This window comes from Neohortaea acidophila (genome assembly GCF_010093505.1).
Source record: "Neohortaea acidophila strain CBS 113389 unplaced genomic scaffold BDY17scaffold_4, whole genome shotgun sequence".
NCBI classification, from domain to species: Eukaryota; Fungi; Ascomycota; class Dothideomycetes; order Mycosphaerellales; family Teratosphaeriaceae; genus Neohortaea; species Neohortaea acidophila.
Window position 1 is genome coordinate 1,066,335 of NW_022985513.1, and position 17,553 is coordinate 1,083,887.

General features: G+C 57.2%; 10 protein-coding genes across 10 annotated transcripts; 6 read left to right on the forward strand and 4 right to left on the reverse strand.

Annotated features, from left to right (window-relative positions):
* Positions 1 to 131: 131 nt before the first annotated feature.
* Positions 132 to 2,292, reverse strand: BDY17DRAFT_125856 (Rox3 mediator complex subunit-domain-containing protein). Its single transcript, XM_033729360.1, has 3 exons — positions 1,672 to 2,292; positions 853 to 1,601; positions 132 to 612 (listed from the first exon to the last, which is right to left on the reverse strand). Exons 1-3 carry the CDS (start codon positions 2,186 to 2,188, stop codon positions 520 to 522), a joined length of 1,359 nt encoding a protein of 452 aa, XP_033590884.1. The 5' UTR covers positions 2,189 to 2,292; the 3' UTR covers positions 132 to 519.
* A 362-nt stretch (positions 2,293 to 2,654) lies between these two features.
* Positions 2,655 to 3,997, forward strand: BDY17DRAFT_295400 (restriction endonuclease type II-like protein). The gene has a single exon (XM_033733289.1). It carries the CDS (start codon positions 2,753 to 2,755, stop codon positions 3,968 to 3,970), a length of 1,218 nt encoding a protein of 405 aa, XP_033590885.1. The 5' UTR covers positions 2,655 to 2,752; the 3' UTR covers positions 3,971 to 3,997.
* On the reverse strand, positions 3,998 to 5,448 carry BDY17DRAFT_295402 (uncharacterized protein). Its single transcript, XM_033733290.1, has 2 exons — positions 5,228 to 5,448; positions 3,998 to 5,170 (listed from the first exon to the last, which is right to left on the reverse strand). Exons 1-2 carry the CDS (start codon positions 5,298 to 5,300, stop codon positions 4,035 to 4,037), a joined length of 1,209 nt encoding a protein of 402 aa, XP_033590886.1. The 5' UTR covers positions 5,301 to 5,448; the 3' UTR covers positions 3,998 to 4,034.
* Positions 5,449 to 5,716: 268 nt separating this feature from the next.
* Positions 5,717 to 6,510, forward strand: BDY17DRAFT_323182 (uncharacterized protein; the record flags this gene model as incomplete). Its single annotated transcript, XM_033736964.1, has 2 exons — positions 5,717 to 5,767; positions 5,824 to 6,510. The coding sequence occupies 2 exons, from the start codon at positions 5,717 to 5,719 to the stop codon at positions 6,508 to 6,510; spliced, it is 738 nt and encodes a 245-aa protein (XP_033590887.1).
* A 947-nt stretch (positions 6,511 to 7,457) lies between these two features.
* Positions 7,458 to 8,996, forward strand: BDY17DRAFT_125884 (PLC-like phosphodiesterase). Its single transcript, XM_033729362.1, has one exon. It carries the CDS (start codon positions 7,619 to 7,621, stop codon positions 8,540 to 8,542), a length of 924 nt encoding a protein of 307 aa, XP_033590888.1. The 5' UTR covers positions 7,458 to 7,618; the 3' UTR covers positions 8,543 to 8,996.
* On the reverse strand, positions 8,618 to 10,330 carry BDY17DRAFT_125887 (uncharacterized protein). The gene is made up of 2 exons (XM_033729363.1): positions 9,483 to 10,330; positions 8,618 to 9,421 (listed from the first exon to the last, which is right to left on the reverse strand). Exons 1-2 carry the CDS (start codon positions 10,203 to 10,205, stop codon positions 8,693 to 8,695), a joined length of 1,452 nt encoding a protein of 483 aa, XP_033590889.1. The 5' UTR covers positions 10,206 to 10,330; the 3' UTR covers positions 8,618 to 8,692.
* Positions 10,331 to 11,711: 1,381 nt separating this feature from the next.
* Positions 11,712 to 12,435, forward strand: BDY17DRAFT_295406 (uncharacterized protein). Its single transcript, XM_033733291.1, has one exon. The coding sequence runs from the start codon at positions 11,763 to 11,765 to the stop codon at positions 12,285 to 12,287; it is 525 nt and encodes a 174-aa protein (XP_033590890.1). The 5' UTR covers positions 11,712 to 11,762; the 3' UTR covers positions 12,288 to 12,435.
* Positions 12,436 to 12,557: 122 nt separating this feature from the next.
* Positions 12,558 to 13,609, forward strand: BDY17DRAFT_295408 (transmembrane emp24 domain-containing protein 2 precursor). Its single transcript, XM_033733292.1, has 4 exons — positions 12,558 to 12,843; positions 12,967 to 13,174; positions 13,249 to 13,436; positions 13,506 to 13,609. Exons 1-4 carry the CDS (start codon positions 12,649 to 12,651, stop codon positions 13,521 to 13,523), a joined length of 609 nt encoding a protein of 202 aa, XP_033590891.1. The 5' UTR covers positions 12,558 to 12,648; the 3' UTR covers positions 13,524 to 13,609.
* A 128-nt stretch (positions 13,610 to 13,737) lies between these two features.
* Positions 13,738 to 15,204, forward strand: BDY17DRAFT_295409 (GNL3L/Grn1 putative GTPase-domain-containing protein). Its single transcript, XM_033733293.1, has one exon. It carries the CDS (start codon positions 13,839 to 13,841, stop codon positions 14,808 to 14,810), a length of 972 nt encoding a protein of 323 aa, XP_033590892.1. The 5' UTR covers positions 13,738 to 13,838; the 3' UTR covers positions 14,811 to 15,204.
* BDY17DRAFT_248258 (major facilitator superfamily domain-containing protein) lies at positions 14,975 to 17,023 on the reverse strand (the record flags this gene model as incomplete). Its single annotated transcript, XM_033730893.1, has 3 exons — positions 14,975 to 15,488; positions 15,551 to 15,822; positions 15,878 to 17,023. The coding sequence occupies 3 exons, from the start codon at positions 17,021 to 17,023 to the stop codon at positions 14,975 to 14,977; spliced, it is 1,932 nt and encodes a 643-aa protein (XP_033590893.1).
* Positions 17,024 to 17,553: the final 530 nt, after the last annotated feature.

Below are 17,553 nucleotides of genomic sequence, written 5' to 3' on the forward strand. Positions count from 1 at the left end.
TTGATACACCCGGTCTTTTTTACATACCATTCAAACAAAGTCATCAGTCGCCACCAGGCATTCTTCCCCCGACTACCCTGCCGCCATACCATGACAAGGCGAGAAGATGACTCGCTTTCTACGGGAGGGAGAATTTGATCTCGCAGCATTTTCGTAGGTAGATTTGTAGTTTTGATTGACAATCGCACACTACGTTTCCGTCGTATCGTCTACCCCGTGCATCCATCCTCTTGCAATTCCTTTGCTAGGTGTTCATTCCCGTCTCGCTCGTGTACAGCGAAGCACGCTCCCTTTCCTTACAAACAGCAAGAAAGAACGAAAGAAGAAAAGTGAAAGAAGGGGTATAATTCGAACGGAACGCGACCACCTCTACCCACTCCGGCCACCCACAGCCCAAACAAGATCAAAATCGAAAGCAGGGAAGTCGGGGAAAAGGGGCCACTTTTGTCGTATGCCATTGGGAGTTTCCGTTAATAAGATGAGAAGGCGGGATCGTGAGGCATGGACGGCGAGACTAGGCTACGAGCTTCGCACGCCTACCATGCCGTTGTTTGCGCTGGGGTTGGTGGCGAAGGGGGGCGAGGTGGAGGCGCTGGCTGAGGGGGGGAAGTCCTGATTTTGTGTGGTTAGTGGATGGACGTTGGGGTTGACAGTAGTGTTTTGGACGGTTGGGCTTTGAGCGAGGAGGTGTATGAGGAGCATGGACGTTAGGCATGAAGTAGAGCATACGCATATTATACGCATGTTCTCCCTTCAAGCCAAACGAGCTCGCCATGCTTCTCTGCCACCAGAAGCCGTCGCGCAAAAGACCGGGGATCAAGAACAAAAGCCAGTCGGGGTTCGAGAGCTCACCTTTCGCATCTTCTGCCTCTTGGCCCCACCTCCACTCCCTCTCCTCCCGCCCGTGGAATCATCCATACCCCCAGTGCTGTACCCATCGTCGTCATATCCTTCCTGATAGCCCGCGTAGCTGCTCTCGTCGTACCTCCGCTTCTTGCCAGCCCGATCCGGCCGAGAGGCGGAAGACAGATGTGCGTGTGGGGAGGACGGGGCGGAGTTGCGGAGTGCGCCCGAGGGTGTGGTTTTGGAGAGAAGGTTGGAGGCGGCGGTGCGAGGTACGCCGAGCGGACCAGATGCTGTTGCGCTTTGAGGGGAAGCGGCGAGCTTGGTGGGATTCATTAGAGTCGCGTCGTCCAGGCCCAGGAGGTTCTTCCATCCGTTGTGCTCGCCTGCTGGCAAATGACCGGGTCGCAGGTCCAGCGCCGTGCCCAATAAGGCTTCAATCTTCCCGATCGCGCTGGCACCTTCGTCTGCTCCCAAGAGGGGCGGATCGGCGAACATGCCCCCGTCCCACGCTATCCGACCGTCCGCTAAAGGCACGTCCCAGCCTGGGTCTACTAGACCATCCAAGATCCCTTCGGTTTTGCTGGCCTTGTTACGACCTTCCAAGCCCAGTTCCTTGACTTTGCCTTCATAAGACTTGCGCAGTTTGTTAATCTTGGCGCCCGTGACGGGGTCGCGGCGTGCTACTGATGCCTGCAGGCGGTTGAGAGAGTAGAGTGAGATGAGGTCCTGTGACGGGTGCGGTGCGGATGGAGGGACTGCTGTTGGGCGAGGAAGTTTAGTCAAGCTGATACAAGATCTGTAGCCGCTGCGAAGCAGGATACTTACATGAGGTGTGCAGTTTGTAGAGCACATTCGCAGAAGGCAGAGCGGAGACGGTGTCTTGCCGCTCATGGTCGCTCCGTCTGTGCTCGGCGTCCGATTCATCTGTGCCCGCCATTGGCACGTCGCGTGCGTCCGTAGAGTCGATCTGAATTGTAGCGCGCGGCGCCTGTCCATCACTGTCGGAAATACCCTCACTACTCGCACCTCTCGCCATAATCTGACTGTGCAGGCCGGCGGTGCTGGGCGGTGTCGGGAACGTGACTGAGCCCGCAGTGCTGCCCGCATTACTACCCGCCGCGCCCAACAGCCCCAAGCCCGGCAATTGCTGCGCCTGTGCTTCCGGCGACATGTGAACGCTCGGCGGGGGTGTTTGCGGGGGTTGAGGAGAGGTGGCGGAGGCTTTGGTCTCGCTTGGTAGGGATGGGGAATCAGGCGAGTAGGAGCGGCGCTGTCGCTTGGGAGAGGGGCCTTCTTCGTCGTCCAAAGGGGAGTTGGAGGCGGCCCGCTTGGGAGTCGCCATTGCGGTGAAGGTGTGGTGCGGTGTAGTGAATGTAGACGTGAGGATGCGCAAGCGAGGGTGTATAGGTGGATGGAGAGCAGATGCTCAACCCCCGAGAGCGTGCGGAATGCCGGTGGGTTCACGGGCGTGTTGTCATTCGGCCGTGGTCGTGCTGCAGTGAAGGTTGCAGAGGGAGGTTGCGCTGTCGGCAGTCACCACTCGATGGTGTCTCAATGGTCGTAAGGGAGAAGGGGAGAGGGGAGCGAGGGTGCGGAGGGAGGTGGGTGTGGATGTGATGGAACGAGGGCGCCGCTGATGAGGTGCGAAGAGGCGTCGCTTGCCGATCACACGCCCACGCCCTGCTCCTGCCCTGCTCCTGCCCTATTGTCCCGCGCCTTCGGGATCGCCCGCCGTGGCCGCTCTAGAAAAGACTAGCGTGCAGGGGTGGAGTAAGCGAGTCTTGCCGCTTTGGGATTTCGAGAGACCTCACATCTCGACTCATCACAGCGGCTGGACGCATGTAACAAACAATTTAACGCGGTGGCGCACATTATCTCCGCCATCGCGGAGAGACAACAGCACATAATGGAGAACGGGACAGCGCCATCCGCCGCGACTGGTGCAGGGCCGAGCAACGGCGGAAATCAATCAACCTCCGCCAACCCACCCATCTCCGCCTCATGGCCTCGCCCAAACGCAAATCCAGACCGACAGTCTGCCCCCACTACCACAGCGCCCAAACCAGGCGTAGTCCAGCCAAAACCCCAAGCCCTACCCAAACGCACCGGACCCAGCACCATCATCGTCTCCCCCCGGCAAAAAGGCAACCCCGTCCTGGCCAACATCAAATCCGTACCGTGGGAATACGGCGACATCCCCGCCGACTACGTGCTAGGCCTGACGACGTGCGCCCTCTTCCTCTCTCTCAAATACCACCGCCTGCACCCCGAGTACATCTACACGCGCATCAAGGGCTTGCAGGGCAAGTACGCGCTGCGCATCGTGCTGGTCATGGTCGACATCCAGAACCACGAGGAGGCGCTGCGCGAGCTGAGCAAGACGTCGCTCATCAACAACGTCACGCTCATCCTGTGCTGGTCGTCGCAGGAGGGCGGCAGGTATCTGGAGTTGTTCAAGCAGTTTGAGCATGCGACGCCTACTGCTATTCGCCAGCATCAGTCCCCTGCTTACTCCGATCGCATGGTGGACTTCGTCACGACGCCGAGGAGCATCAACAAGACGGATGCGGTGAGTTTGGTGTCGCAGTTTGGGACGCTGCGGACCGCGGTCAATGCGAGGCATGAGGACGTGGCGGGTATCGCGGGGTGGGGTGAGAAGAAGGTGGAGCGGTGGTGCAAGGCTGTCAGGGAGCCATTCCGAGTCCAACGAGCTGCGAAGAGGAGCGGCATCTCGAGGGAGGCGACGAGGGAAAGTGTGCCAGACTCAAGGTCTGGCTCGGCGAGTAGGGAAGTAAGTGGTTCTCCCGCCCCTGCTGCACACGCCACTGCCTCGAACGCAACGCTCGCCGCTCCCAGCCCTTTACGGCGGAGCATAAGTGTGAGCGAGGAGCAGCCTAAGACAGCAGACGCCGACGCAAGGCCGCGGTCTAGGCTTTTCGAAGAAGAGTCAATAGACGAGGACGAGGCATTTGCGGAAGCCGAAGCGGCGATGGCACAGACCTCGCGAGCGCCTGTCGTCCCTAAACCAGCAAAAGACTCACCGAAAAAGAGGAAACCGGACGACGATCCGCTGAATGACGGAGTGATGGCAGCTTTGAGCAAGTTACGAAAAGGCAACGGATGAGTGTCAGGGCTCTTTGAACAGCTACATCATACACTTTTCAATGAATTGTTCGTCTCATATCATTTCAGCTCCAATCGAACCCCTCTACCAACTTCTCTGCAAAGTTCGCCAGTTTCAGACATATGTGATCCTCCTTCGGGACGTTCTTCCCACCCAACTTCAGCCCTGTAACAGGGTGTCGAGGGAAGTCATCGGGAATGTCGAAGTCCGCCGAGTGCCATCGATGCTGCCGATCCGACATTTGCCGTGTCAAGCCCAGGAAGTGAGCGCAACACCCAAACTCGCCGTTGCCGCCAGCACCGCCCGCATCATCTAGAGGTCCGTACACCTCCGCCCTCACCACCTTCTTGGCCAAGCGTCGCCACTCCGCAGGCTCGAGGGAGACGGAAAAGGCCGTCAGACACGTGCCGAGGGAATCGGCATGCAGGTGTGAAGTGCTAGTCGACAGCGAGCTGAGCGGGAGACTCTTCTTCTCGCCCTCGCGTTCAGCGCGCTCGGCATCGGCGGTGATGCGTAGCAGGATCTTGCCGAAGCGCTCGGCGATGGACGTGAGCAGTGTCCCGACGAGCTGCGTGTTTTGCACGCCCGTGATGAACTTCTTGGGGCACTCTGTGCATTCGAGAACTTGGGAGGCGGTGGTCATTGCTTCGCGGAGAGGATGCAAGGAGGCGGGAAAAGGGAAGGTGGGGTCCATGCTTGACAGGGTGGAGAGGGTGAGGTAGAGGTTGGAGAGGCAGGCGCAGGTTGGGAGGCCGGTGAGGGAGGGGTCGAGGAGGAGGGCGGAGGATGTGTCTGTGTTGGTTGGTGGAGGGAATCGAGTAGCTGTGTTCTGGAGTTCTGGTGGGAGAGTCAGGAGGGGAGGAGTGGTGGCGGGTGCGTTGTTGTGGGTTAATGAAGAGCCACTGTCGGGCGTGAGAGCTGGGACAGGCCAGTTCCAGTCAGCTGCGTCGGGTTGTACGCCAAGCTGAGTCTCGAAAGCTGTGTTCCAGAAGGCATCGGTATCGGTGTTTCCGGGCCATGCTACGCTCGATGTGGGATCGCTCGCATGCTGGCCGCCATCGTCTTCTTCCGCCTCATCTGTCCTGCGTCTCTTCTTCGGTCGTCCCATTCGTTTCTGTGGAGAGTAGACGCAGGGGATGTTTTCGCGTACACATCGAGAGCATTGTGGTTGTTCCCCGGGACACTTTAGCTTCTTCGTTCCTGGCGCCACAACGGATTAGATGAAATATGAGGGGGAAGAGGTCAATGTGAACATACTGCACTCGTCACAGGCCGCCCTTGTCTTGAAGGCTGACATGACACTGCCGCCTACGGTATGAGGACCCGCCATGTGCCTGCTAGTCTTGCAGGCTCTGCATATGTTTTCGCTGCGCCTTGTATTCGGATACAAGAGGGCGTCAGAGCGTTGATGGTAAGGCAGGCAGAAACGGCCTCAGAACGGAGAAGTCATGCTCGCTGTCTTTCAGCCGCGAAAGTTGAGAGTCAGACGTCTACGTCAGGTACCGAGCCTTGTCTCGCTAGACTGTCCGCATTGGGCGAACGATGTGCGCGGGGCCAGCCGGACCCTCGAAATCTTGGGTTGGTGGAGGGCATGGAACACCACCTCTACTTCTTCCTTCCTTCGTCACTTCGAGCTTCCACCGTGTCCATGAACAGACTGCCATCCGACAAGAAATCGGTGTCAAGGCCCGCAAAAGCACGACAGTCATCTCTCCGGCATTCAGTCCATCATACTACCGCACCGGCATGAGCAAGGTACCAGACGCCTGGGATGACGACTGGGAGACTCTCGCAGACGTACGCACTCTTCCCCAGAAGCTTTGCATGAGCGGACAGCATTGACCATATCGCAGAAGTCAAAGGACAATGTAGCGCCACCACCAGAATCCGCGCCCAAACTCAGCCAAGCCCAGCGACGAGCCCAGCACTTGGAACAGCAGAAGCGGCTCTGGAACTCCGCCGAGAACCCTGACCGCTTCCACTGGCTCGAAGCACAAGGCGCAGTTCCTCTCAAACAGGAAATCAAACCACAGGTGCAGCTGCTTAGTCGAAAACCCGTGATCGCGAAAAGAGGAGGGATCGGCGGGCTGAGTCTGGAGGACGGCGACAGCGATGAAGAGAGTCGCAAGCAGCGCGAGGCAGAGCTCGAGGAGCGGCAGCGAAAAGCCAAGCTGGAAAGAGAAGAGAAGCAGAGGAAGTACGCAGAGGCACGTGAGCGCATCATGGGAGCCCCCAGTCCCGCTCCTGCCACCCCTGCTTCACGAGAGAGTTCACATGGACGCGATGGTCGGAGAGCGAGGGTGAAGGTGAACGGGAGGCAAGAGAGTCAACCTTCTTCATCTGCCGACCAATCGCCAGCGCGGCAAACCGGCGGTGACAAGCAGTTGTTTGACCCGGATGATATGGGTAGACGATTGCCCAAGCGGGAGACGAAGACAACACCACTCGAGGAGCAACCGGCTCGACAACCACGCGGTCCCGAAAACAACGGCAGAGGGGGCTTTGGATTCGCTGGACGCGGCGGCAAGACCACGGCGTGAACGTTTGACAAGCGTGTGAACTACCCGATCCATGAAGATCAACAACGCGAGGCCGTTCTGTCAATCCATCCTCACAGGCCGTGGAGATTACACATGCAATCTGGTGCCAGCCAACGAGTGTCCTATCGACTCCGTCGCCGCATCACGAAATTCTGGACAGCAGCAAGTCCGGCCATCTTGACCACAATGGGCAACTGCAACAACCGTGCAAGCGGCAAATTCCACAAATCGAATGGAGACACCTTCGTATCGAAGAACATCCGAGTCCTGAAGATCTGCGAAAGTAGAGTCCACCTCATCCTCTTCGCCGCGGAAATGAGCACGTGTTGCAGCAGATGAAGTGTATTTTCCAGCCCGGCCAATCGACATCACCCGGCTGGCCAAACTCAAACCGGCAAATCCGTCAGCACTTCAGTAGAGCTTATGAAACACGACCTGCATCGAGTTACATCAGCCGCGTCGCAACTCGATCCACGATTGATCGTCCGCGTGGTGCGTTCGTCGCATGTGCCGCCCGTTGGAGTGTGATGGGCTTGTAGAGTCCCAGCACGAACGCGTTCCGCCTGCACGGCCGCAACGGGAACCAGTCCGTGAAGGGCAAACGCCCAATCATGCCTGATACGCTCTTTGTCCTCAACCCTTTGCTCGGTCCTACTGGTTTCTTTCAAAGGACGCCACGGGTGGGTGGCACCCGGCCTGCGAGGCTTGACAGATGCTTGGTTGCTTCTTTGACAGTTCCGCCGGCGTGGCTCGGCTCCCTCGGGACATGGATCACCTCGTGCCATGTCACTGGTGCGGCGCCTGATTCTCACGCATGATTTGGCATGTATGCTGCTATGCGCGGCTTTTCGGTCATCACCTCTGTCCTTGAGCGTGAATGAAACCCTCGACGGGGCCCCGATGCTTCCACTCTTTGCCTCCTCATCATCCTCTTCCACCCCTCTCTTCCCTTTGTTTTGCTTGATCTTCGACGACAACGAGCGCGCACCCTTTTCGATCTTGGAATTCCATTCCTGAATCAAGCCTCGGATACCACATAATCCTTTCCTTCCTAGGCGACACACACCCGTCCCACCAGCACACCCATGCTCTTTCACTCCTATCGAATATGCCGTCCTTAGCAATCCTGTCCACTCTTCTTGCCCTCGCCGTCGCCTTCCCACTCAACAACCCACCAGCACCACAAACATGCAACGGCGACAGCCGCCTCTGCGACCGCCAATACTCCAACATCACCTTCATCGGCGCCCACGACTCTCCCTTCGTCGGCACCCCCGACAACCTAGCCGCCAACCAAGGCCTCGACCTCCAAGCCCAACTCGCGGCCGGCATCCGCTTCTTCTCCGCGCAGGCGCACCAGAATGTACTAGGCCAGCTCGATTTCTGCCACACGTATTGCTGGGAGTACGACGCCGGGCCCGTGACGGACTACCTCTCCACCCTCGCAAGCTGGCTCGACGCCAATCCCAACGACGTCGTAACACTCCTGCTCGTCAACGGCGGCTTCTACGACGTCAGCCTGTACGCCGCCGCCTTCGAATCCACCAACCTATCACAATACGCCTACGCACCCAACAAAACGCTCCAACTAGACGAATGGCCGACCCTAGCCCAAATGATAAAAGCCAACACCCGCCTCGTAGCCCTAATGGACTACGGCGCCAACACAACCACAACACCCTACATCCTCCCCGAATTCTCCACCTACTACTTCGAAACGCCCTACGACACCACCAACCCCCTCTTCCCGGAATGCAGCATCAATCGGCCGCCCGGCGCGAGCGCGCAGGGGAGAATGTACGGCATGAACCACTTCCTCGACCTCGACGTGCTGGCCACGGGCATCGATGTCCCCGATAATGCGCGCGATGTGGAGACCAATGCTGCGGAGGGGCCCGGGAGTATTGGGGCGCAGGCGGAGGTGTGTGCGGGGTTGTATGGGCGGTATCCGAATTTTGTGCTTGTGGATCGCGTTGCGGTCGGGGAGGTGTTTGTTGCGCAGGAGAGGATGAATTTCGCTGCTGGGCGGTGAAGGGGATTTTGTTTGGGAGCTTTTGGGGGGGTTGAGAGGGAAGATACCCACGGGTTCATGCTTTTGTTTTTTGAGATTGCAGTGAGTCGCTAATGGACAGGCTTTTGGCACTTTCTATCTGATTTCCTTATTCCTACACGAGTATATCCATCATCCGCTTAGAAGATCCCTAACGCTCATTCCGCCTCCATTGCTGCGACTTGCACCCCCGCTCTCCCCCTCCTGCTGCCCCGCCCGCCAATTCCGTCGATCCGTATTCAACATCAGCAACGCCGCCGTCGCCTCTCGATCGAGCTCCTTGTCCGTCCGCCGCCGCTTCTCTGATACCTCGGAGCCGCTGCTGTCGATTATGTGACGCGAAGAAGGGTACGGCTGGGAGTCCAGAGGTTTGATCGCCGGGCTGCCGAGGCCGATGTGGTCTTTGGCTGTACTGTAGGAGGAGGTGGGGTATAGTTGTGGTCCGAAAGCGGGGGACGTTTGGTTGGAGTGGAAATAGGGGGAGTAGCTGGGTTGCGAGGCGGCGGAGGAGATGGAGTAGTGGCGTGCTCCGGCGCCGAGGGAGAAGGCGGAGGGTGAGGTGGTTGTGGTTGTTGTCGTTGTGGTGATTTGAGAGAGTGAGGGTAGTGAGATCATCGAAGCTGAGCGGTCTTGGGGTGCGGTGGCGGGTGTTGAGACTGTGGTTTCGCCTTGCGGTTGTCCTTCGTCGTCGTCGTCCTCGTCTTCCATTTCTTCGTCTTCGTCCTCGTCTTCATCGTCCTCTTCTTCTTCGTTCTCCTCCATGCGCGAGTGTGGAGCCACACCCGCTTGTCTTGGAGAGCTATGCTGTGTTTGGAGATCTGCTACACACCGTTCCAAGTAGCGTAGGTAGTCAATGCTCGCCTACAGATTATCACTCGATGTTAGCCCTTCAGCGACGATCCAGCAATGCAGAAGAACGTACCTGTAAGATGGCGAGTTTGTGCATCTCCTGTCCTTTGCACGCCGGAATCATGTCTTTGAGCACGCCAAACTCCTCGTTCATCTTTGATCTGCGTCGTCGCTCAATAAGACTATGTGCAGTTTTGCGAGCGATCTTACGCCCTGCTGCGGTGGTGTTTGAAGTGTTGCGCGACTTCTTGCCGCCGGACTGGGAAGTATTCTGTGCCTTGCCGCCGCCGTTTTGGGAAGTTGGCGTGGCTTGCGACGCGGACTGGCCGTCTTGTTCGGTATCTTTGGGCTTCATCTGAATAATCTTCCTCGATCTCGTGGGTGGAGGAGGTAGTGAGAAGTCATCTTTGGTGATGGTCGAGCCAGTCTGTGACGCTGTCCTCTTCCTTGTCAATTCTGCAGGAGATGAGGGCGAAATAGGTCGGTAGGAAGAGTCGGAGCCATTGGCGGAGGGGGTGGTAGAAGTCGAGCTTGGGACTTCATGGTCTTGCAAGGCGGTAGGAGGGAGGTTGAAAACCGGCGCCGTATTGGCACCCTCCTTCCCTCTCAAGTCGCTTGACGAGCCTGGAGTAGGCGGGGGGTTGGGCCTGGGCATGTTGCCGTCTGACACCCTGCTCGGTCGGCGGGCGTAGAAGAGATGTTCGGTGTAGGAAGACACGTTGGGCGAGGGGAGAAGGGGAGAGGGACGGGGAGGAGGAGGGCTAGGAGACACGAGAGATATACTTGGCGGTGGCATGCATGCGAGCGTGCGTGGGTGGAGGGTGAGGAGTCCCGAGGGGAAAGATTGGCGGGTGCTAGAGAAGGGCACGCGACAGCGTGCTCATCATGTCCACCACGGTTGGTCTCTTCTGGCGGGCGTGGGTGAAGGAGGGAGGAATGCGCAGCCAATGGGAGCGGCTTTCGAGGCACCGTGCAGGTCGGGCACGTGCACTCAACAACTCCAATCATTGCCGACTTCACGCGGCTTTTCTCATCCTCGCTCTCGGCTCCACCACAATAATACGATGCGACTCGACTGCCTGAATAACCTGACAAATATCCCCGACACTTTCAATGTTGATGGCAGTCAGGGCGACACCCGAAAGACTGATGGGGGCACGTGCTGCAGGAAGCACGTGAGCAGCAGTCGCCTCGACCGCTACACTGAGGCATTGTCCTACGACACCCCACGGGCCTCCTCTGAGCTCCCTGTTTTCTGGAACTGGCAGTTCGAGATGACAATGAATGTCGTATGTCTGAAATGCTATTGGCGCGTGAGTCTTGGCCGACCGCAATGTCCCCGGTGGACAATCTAGTGTGCGCTCAGGCAAGGCTGAAGAATATCATTGAATGTGCGAGCCTCAAAAGGTGGGTGCTCATTGGAATAGGTTGAATATCGATCATATGCAGAGTAAGTGCAGTCTTCACGTGAAGTTGACGCCTCGTTGCCTTTCCACTCATGTCCACCTGGTCCAACCTCGCCAATTGTTGACGTCTGTCGCTCTCGTCCCCTTTAATACAACACCCACACAACTTGCACGATCACCCACACACGCCCTCCCACATCACAATGGGCCGTTGTACCACCAACCTCGCGGCTGCCGTAGCAAACGCCGACAACCTTCCACCCAAGGATAAGCTCCCAAACATCTCGCTCTGGGATGCTTTCCTCCCTCTGAAGAAAAAGAAGCCATCACCAGACAAGAAGAAGGTATGTCTGTCATACACATTGTGCATGACCAACGTCATGGTTTCATCGTCCGCGTGACCTCCGCAAAACCTCACACTGCTTCTCATCTTCTGTAACCACTTCCAACGTCAACACCTCACTTCTCACGTCATCGACACTATTCTGCCCATCATGCCTCCACCACACTTCAACTGGCCCCCTTTCAAACTCGTCCGCCTGGATGCTGATACTGGCAAGCCTCTCGACCCCAACGTGGGCATGCGCGTGTACCGCGAGTTTTACGACATCAAGAAAGACAAGCACGGCAAGAACGTGGTAGTTGCTCACAAGTCTGGCAATGGAGGGAGCAAGAAAGGGGAGGCTGCAGCGGAAGGTGGAGAGAAGAAGGACGGCAATGGGAAGAATGGCAACGGCAACGGCAACGGCAACAAGAACGCGAATGAGAACAAAGGTGGCAGCAAAAGCGGAGGTGAAGACAAGGGAGGTGAGAAGAAGGATGGAGAAGGGGATGGAGGAAAGGTGACTTGAAGACGCCGTCGTACGAATTGGGCTCCCACTAACTATTTGGAACAGAAAGGAGCCGACGACGAGTTTACGCCGGAAGAGGACGTGAAGCTCAAGGAAATGAAGGCCGAAAACAAGACCTGGGCGCAAATCATTGAGGTGCTAGGTCGCAACAAGGGCGTGCTTCAATCTCGTTTCAAGCAAATCCAGAAGAATGACGGGGAAGGTGACGCAGGCGCGGCCAAGAAGGACGAAGGCCAGAAAGAATCAAACCCCAAGGGCGACAAAGGCGGCGAGGGCAAGCAGGGCAAGCAGAAGAAGAAAGAGAAGAGCGAGGAGAAAAAAGAAGCGCCCAAGCCTCCTAGCAAAGCACCCTCTCACAAGCCACCGGTCAAAGCTCCATCCAAAGCGCCGTCCAACAAAGCGGGCAATGGAGAGGCTCGCTTCACTATGGGAGAGTGGATGACGTTACAAGAAGACGACCTGTTCAGTTTCGGGGAGCTGCAGTGCCTGTCGGAGTTGATTATGCGCGACGAGCAGCTGCGATGGTTGAGGATTGCGAGTGCTTTCGGCGACAAGACGGGCAGGCGCGTGCACCCTGAAGATATTCGGGAGAAGTTCGAGGAGATGGGCCGTATGGGCTGATCTGGCTATGAGAATCAACGGCGCAGTGCGAAGCTGGGCCTTGGTGGGTGGGAAGACCTCGGGGAGGCATTTCAGAAGACGCCACAGTCGAGACAACGTTTATGAGTTCTTCACAGCCAGGGCATACGAATGAGGATTAATAGTAGTGGTGGTGTAACGAATACAACGAGCCCCCTGAGAATCGAAGTGAAGTCAAAAATGTGCCAAGCCCGGCGGCGATCATTCCGTCCTCCGCGCGTTTCCCTGAAACTCCTTTGCCAGCTGGGCACAAATTCGTGAAAGTGTCACGCGTTGTCTCCCCTCTTCCTCTCCATCAACCATCCACTACCTCGACCATCCGCCATAAGAGGTATTTGCCACCATGGCGGTCCTCACACACCTCCTCACCGTCCTCCTCGCGTGCTCAACCCTGACCCAAGCGCACAACATCCTCCTACGAGCGCATTCCCGAGAATGCTTCCACGAGACGCTGCATAAGGAGGACAAGATGACGGTCACATTCCAAGTCGGAGACAGAGAATTCTCAGGGAGCGGGAACCTTGATGTTGACTTCTGGGTATGCAAACACCTTCCCAATGGCACACGCGATTCAGTCAGGAGAAAAGCATGGAATCGACAGGAGGGCGTTATCATGGCATTGCTCGCGACCCCTTGCTAATACAATGCGTGCGTGCCATAGATCCAACAGCCATCAGGTGCATACCAAGTCCGCCAGAACACCGTCAGCTCTGGCGACCATACCTTCGAGGCGCCGCAGGATGGCCAATACACATACTGCTTCAGCAACGAGCACTGGTCGGCGAACAGCAAAGAGGTCAGCTTCAACGTTCACGGCATGGTCTATGTGCCGGAACACGAGATGCCATCAGATCCGCTAGAAATAGAAGGTATGATTCTCCCTCTCAACACCCCCTTCTCTACCTCCGCTCGAGCCCTTCACTGACGCATTTCACCTCCACAGTGCGCCAAATGTCCGACCTCCTCGCCCAAGTGAAGGACGAGCAAGGCTACATGGTCATCCGCGAGCGCAACCACCGCAACACCGCCGAGTCCACCAACGCGCGCGTCAAGTGGTACAACATCTTCCAGCTCGGCATTGTCATTGGCGAGGGCTTTTTCCAGGTGTGGTGGCTGCGACGCTTCTTCGAGGTCAAAGATCCCAGCCGACCTTCTTATAACAAGGGCGCTCTTGGCTGACTTGTGGGTGCGCTTTTGCAGGTCAAGCGAGTGGTTTAGAGTACTCTATAAACGGAGATATGGGGGTTGCTGTATGAATAGCTGGAACTATGATACTACTTGTCAATCCCTCCTTTCATCTCGTGCCTGTCCAGAACCTTTGTGTCATGACAACACGATGTTCTGCACACCAATGCCGCTGGATAATGCCCGACGCGGTTCTCTCATCCTCCACTGCATGCCTCACATGTGACTGCCCGATTAGGCAAGTATACCGCTTAGTCACCCAAAAATTTCGGCCGACCTCAGTCGAATTTCAGTACGGCGATCGATCCCCTCCACCACACTCCTCACACCTCTCGAACCAACGAAAACATGAAGGTCGGCAAACCCAAATCCAAGCGCGTGCCCGTGCGCCTCCGACAGAAGATCCAAAAGGCTTCGGCAGCCAAAGACCGCAAGCGGCGAAAGGACGCAAAGAAGAATCCCGAATGGCGCTCGAGGCTGAAGAAGGACCCGGGCATTCCGAACCTCTTTCCGTACAAGGCGAAGGTGCTGGCGGAGATTGAGGAGAGTAAGAGGAGGAAAGAGGAGGAGATGTTGAGGAAGAGGGAGGTTGCGAAGGCGCAGAGGGCGGGGAGGGCTGTTGAGGTTGTTGTGCCTGCTGGGGAGACGGAGGTAGATGTGGAGGATGATGATGAGGTTCTCTCCGATGATGTGGAGGGTCTGGAGGAAGATGAGTCCATGGATGAGGACGACAGCAATCCCATGGCAGCGCTGCTCGCTTCAGCGCAGGCGCGAGCAAACAACTACACACAAGACGACGACGGCGATGACGACGCAGAAGAGGACGAAGAGGAAGAAGAGTGGACCGGCGTCGAAGAGCAGAGATCAAGCACAACCACCACATCCCGCCAACAGCCCAAAGCCCTCCCTAAACAAGCGCTCGCAGACCCCATCAAAAGCATATCGAAACTGCTGGAGCGAGTGCAAGACGCAGCAGGCGGCGTTCAGATCCTGCTCGACTACTACCAGATCCCACCGCTCGTGACGGCGGGGAGCGATCTGACTTCTCGCTTCCTCGTCGAGGTGGCGCGGAAACGCGGGCGATTGGGAAGGGGCGGTGTGCCTAATTTGCATTCCGCGGCGCTGACGGTGCTCGGTGATTTGAATGATGAGCGCTTGGTGCTGCCTGTTGCAGAAAAGAAGACGACTGCCGCAACTACGAAGGGCGACGTCCAGGTGGTGGAGCGTTTGGCGGAGCCCTTCAGGATTGAGGGTTTGTGGGGCGATGAGGAGGGCGAGGGGGCTATGGCGGTTGAGAGGGATGTTACCGTTCAGGTGTGAAGGACGGATGCAGCGAGATAAAGAAAAGCGTTGCGTTAAGCTCATAAATCGAATCGGAGATGTAGACATTAGGTCGTGAAGTTACGAATGATCTCTATAAGTCCATTCCAACGCTGTGTCCACACCATATCATTACCGCACTCGTAGTCCTTCTACTAATACACTCAACCCGTCGCCGCTTCAAAGTCCATCCAACCACTTCTATTGTGTATCCGGTTGTACTCTTTCTTTATCCTTTCTAGCTCTTGTCTCAGAACTGTTCCTTCACAAGTCCTTCCTCGCGAACGTGCTGTGATTCTTGCGCAGAGTCGCGCCATACTAAATCCGCACATCAGCATAGCTCGATCAAAGGGAGATGAAGAGGAACACACCTTATACAAGACAAACGGAATCGGGATGAAAGCAAGACTAATGAAGCCTAGCGTGCTGCTCGCCCACCCAATGCCGAGATTGGAGTACATGGCCGAGGCGAAGAGCGGGAAGCCGGCGCCGAAACTCGAGCGGAATAGGTCGTTGCCCGCCAGCACGCTCGCGGCGTGTTCCGGGTAGGCGTCAGGGAGATAGTTGAGGACGGAGTTGAAGAGAAGGAAGGCGCCGATGCCGAACCAGGCGGAGCCGATGATGGGCACGATCCAATGGATTTGAGGCATCGCGGTCCAGCCGAACCAAAAGAGACAGCTGTGAGATTGATGTGTTAGTCCCGAGCGTCTCGCAGGCGGGCAACACTTGGGGGAACTTACATTGGGATGCAAAAGCCGCCGACAAAGGCGGGCGGGAGGCGCTTCTCCGGCTGGATTTCCCCGTTCTTGTCGAATTGCGGCTCCACTTTGTACTTGAGGTAGGTGAAGAAGGGGGGAATGACGAGGAGGGTGCCGATGAAGAGTCCGAGGAAGGCAAGGCCTTCTTGGCCCAGCCCGAAGTGGTAGACGCCGATGAAGACGGCGACGAACGACTCGAACCAGATGTAGAGCAGGCCATAGATGAGGGCGATGTAGAGGTTGAGCATGAAAACCTGGGATGAGAGTTAGCGGGCTGTGCTGCAAGTTGATGTGGCTGTGGGAACTCACCATCGGCTCCAAGAAGTTCAGTGTGAATGGCCTGACCAAGGACATCATGACGATATCGTAGCCCGTCATCTCTTCTGACATCAATTCAGCTTCGCATTTGAGCTTGTCATCGCCGGTAATCTTGCGCAAGCGCTTGGTGCGGCGAACAAGAATATTGTTGGCGCTGGTCTCCGGCAGGAAGAAGAACAGAAAGACGAGACAGAAGCCGCTGAGCCACATGAGCTCCCAGATCGGCCAGGTCCAGGGGGCGGTGAAGCCGCCCTCCACGAAGCCATACTGAACGGCGAAGCCTCCAACCAGGGGTCCGAGAGTTGGGCCACTGACGGCAGCGATGCCCCAGATGGACATTGCGTAGGCGCGCTTGCTGGGACGCCAAATGTCGGCTAGTGTCGCTCCGCCGGTAGCCAGTACGGGCGAACCGAAGAAACCAGTCAAGAATCGGAAGGCACAAAGCATGCCGAAGTTGGTTGAGAGGGCCGTCGGAGCCTGGAATGCAACGAAGACTGCGAGCGTGGCGAGGTAGATGGGGTTGCGTCCGATCTGGGGGATTTCAGACATGGGAGCGAAGATCATAGGTCCTGTGCCGTAGCCCGCCACGAAGAGCGTCAAGCCCAGGGTTGCGGCGACTTTGGAGACGCCGAAAATCTCCGCCACGTTGTCGGTGCCGGCGGAGTATATGGAGGAGCCAATGTAGACAGAGGTGGTCAACAGGCAGATTTCGAAAGTGACAAAGACGCGCTTGAAGAGGCTCCAGTTCCTTGGATTCTCCGGGTCATCGTCGCCGTACCACGTGACAAGATGAATGTCCCGGCCTTTCTCGGAGTCGACGGGGACGCCGCTGACTTCGTTGATTGGTTCTTGACTGGACGTTCTTTGCGAACGGCTGGAAGCCAGTCTGGCCAGTCGTGGAGGAGGGAAGTGGGAGTATTGTGCCTCCCTGGTCCGGATGCCCTCTATGGGTGGCATGTCGTCGGGGTCCTCGGGGGGGTCGGTGCTGCCATGGTGCGCGAGATATGCCGACTTCTTCTCGTCAATGTATCTGGTCCAGACTGTCGGATCGGCCTCTTCGGCAAACTTGAGATATTTCCCGCGGGTGACGAAGCGGACCAGATGGCCAAAAGCCGTGTCCCGAATGAGCTCGGTCATGGCGTTTGGTTTGGAGTAGCCGCCGTGGTGGCTTTGAAAGAAGAGAGATGTCACGCGTCTCAAGGGCAAGAGCGTGGACAGACAAGATGAAAGAGGACAACGCGGATATAAGTAAATACGCGACCTACCACGGAATCTTTGTCTTCCCGACAGACCCAGCGCGAAAGGCTACACATCTCGCGCCTGACTGGAAGATTGATGAGATGCTGATGCGCTTCAGATGACGATATAATGTCCGAGTCATCGCGTCGGCTGGACCCACCCTCGCTCCCGCGCGCATTGATCCGGATGCAGAACGCACCCGGCAGCCGGCTCCGATTGCAGCCTGCCTCTACCTCTTGCTCCGCCGAAAGTCTTCTGCAGCCTCTACCTCTTTGCTCCGCCGAAAGTCTTTTGCAGCCTCTACCTCTTGCTCCGCCGAAAGTCTTCCGGCGATTTTCACCTCGTCTCGTCCCGGCCTGTTGCTCCGCCGAAAGTCTTCAGGGCATTCTCACGTCGTCTCGCCCCGGCCATTGCTAGCATCCGGTTCG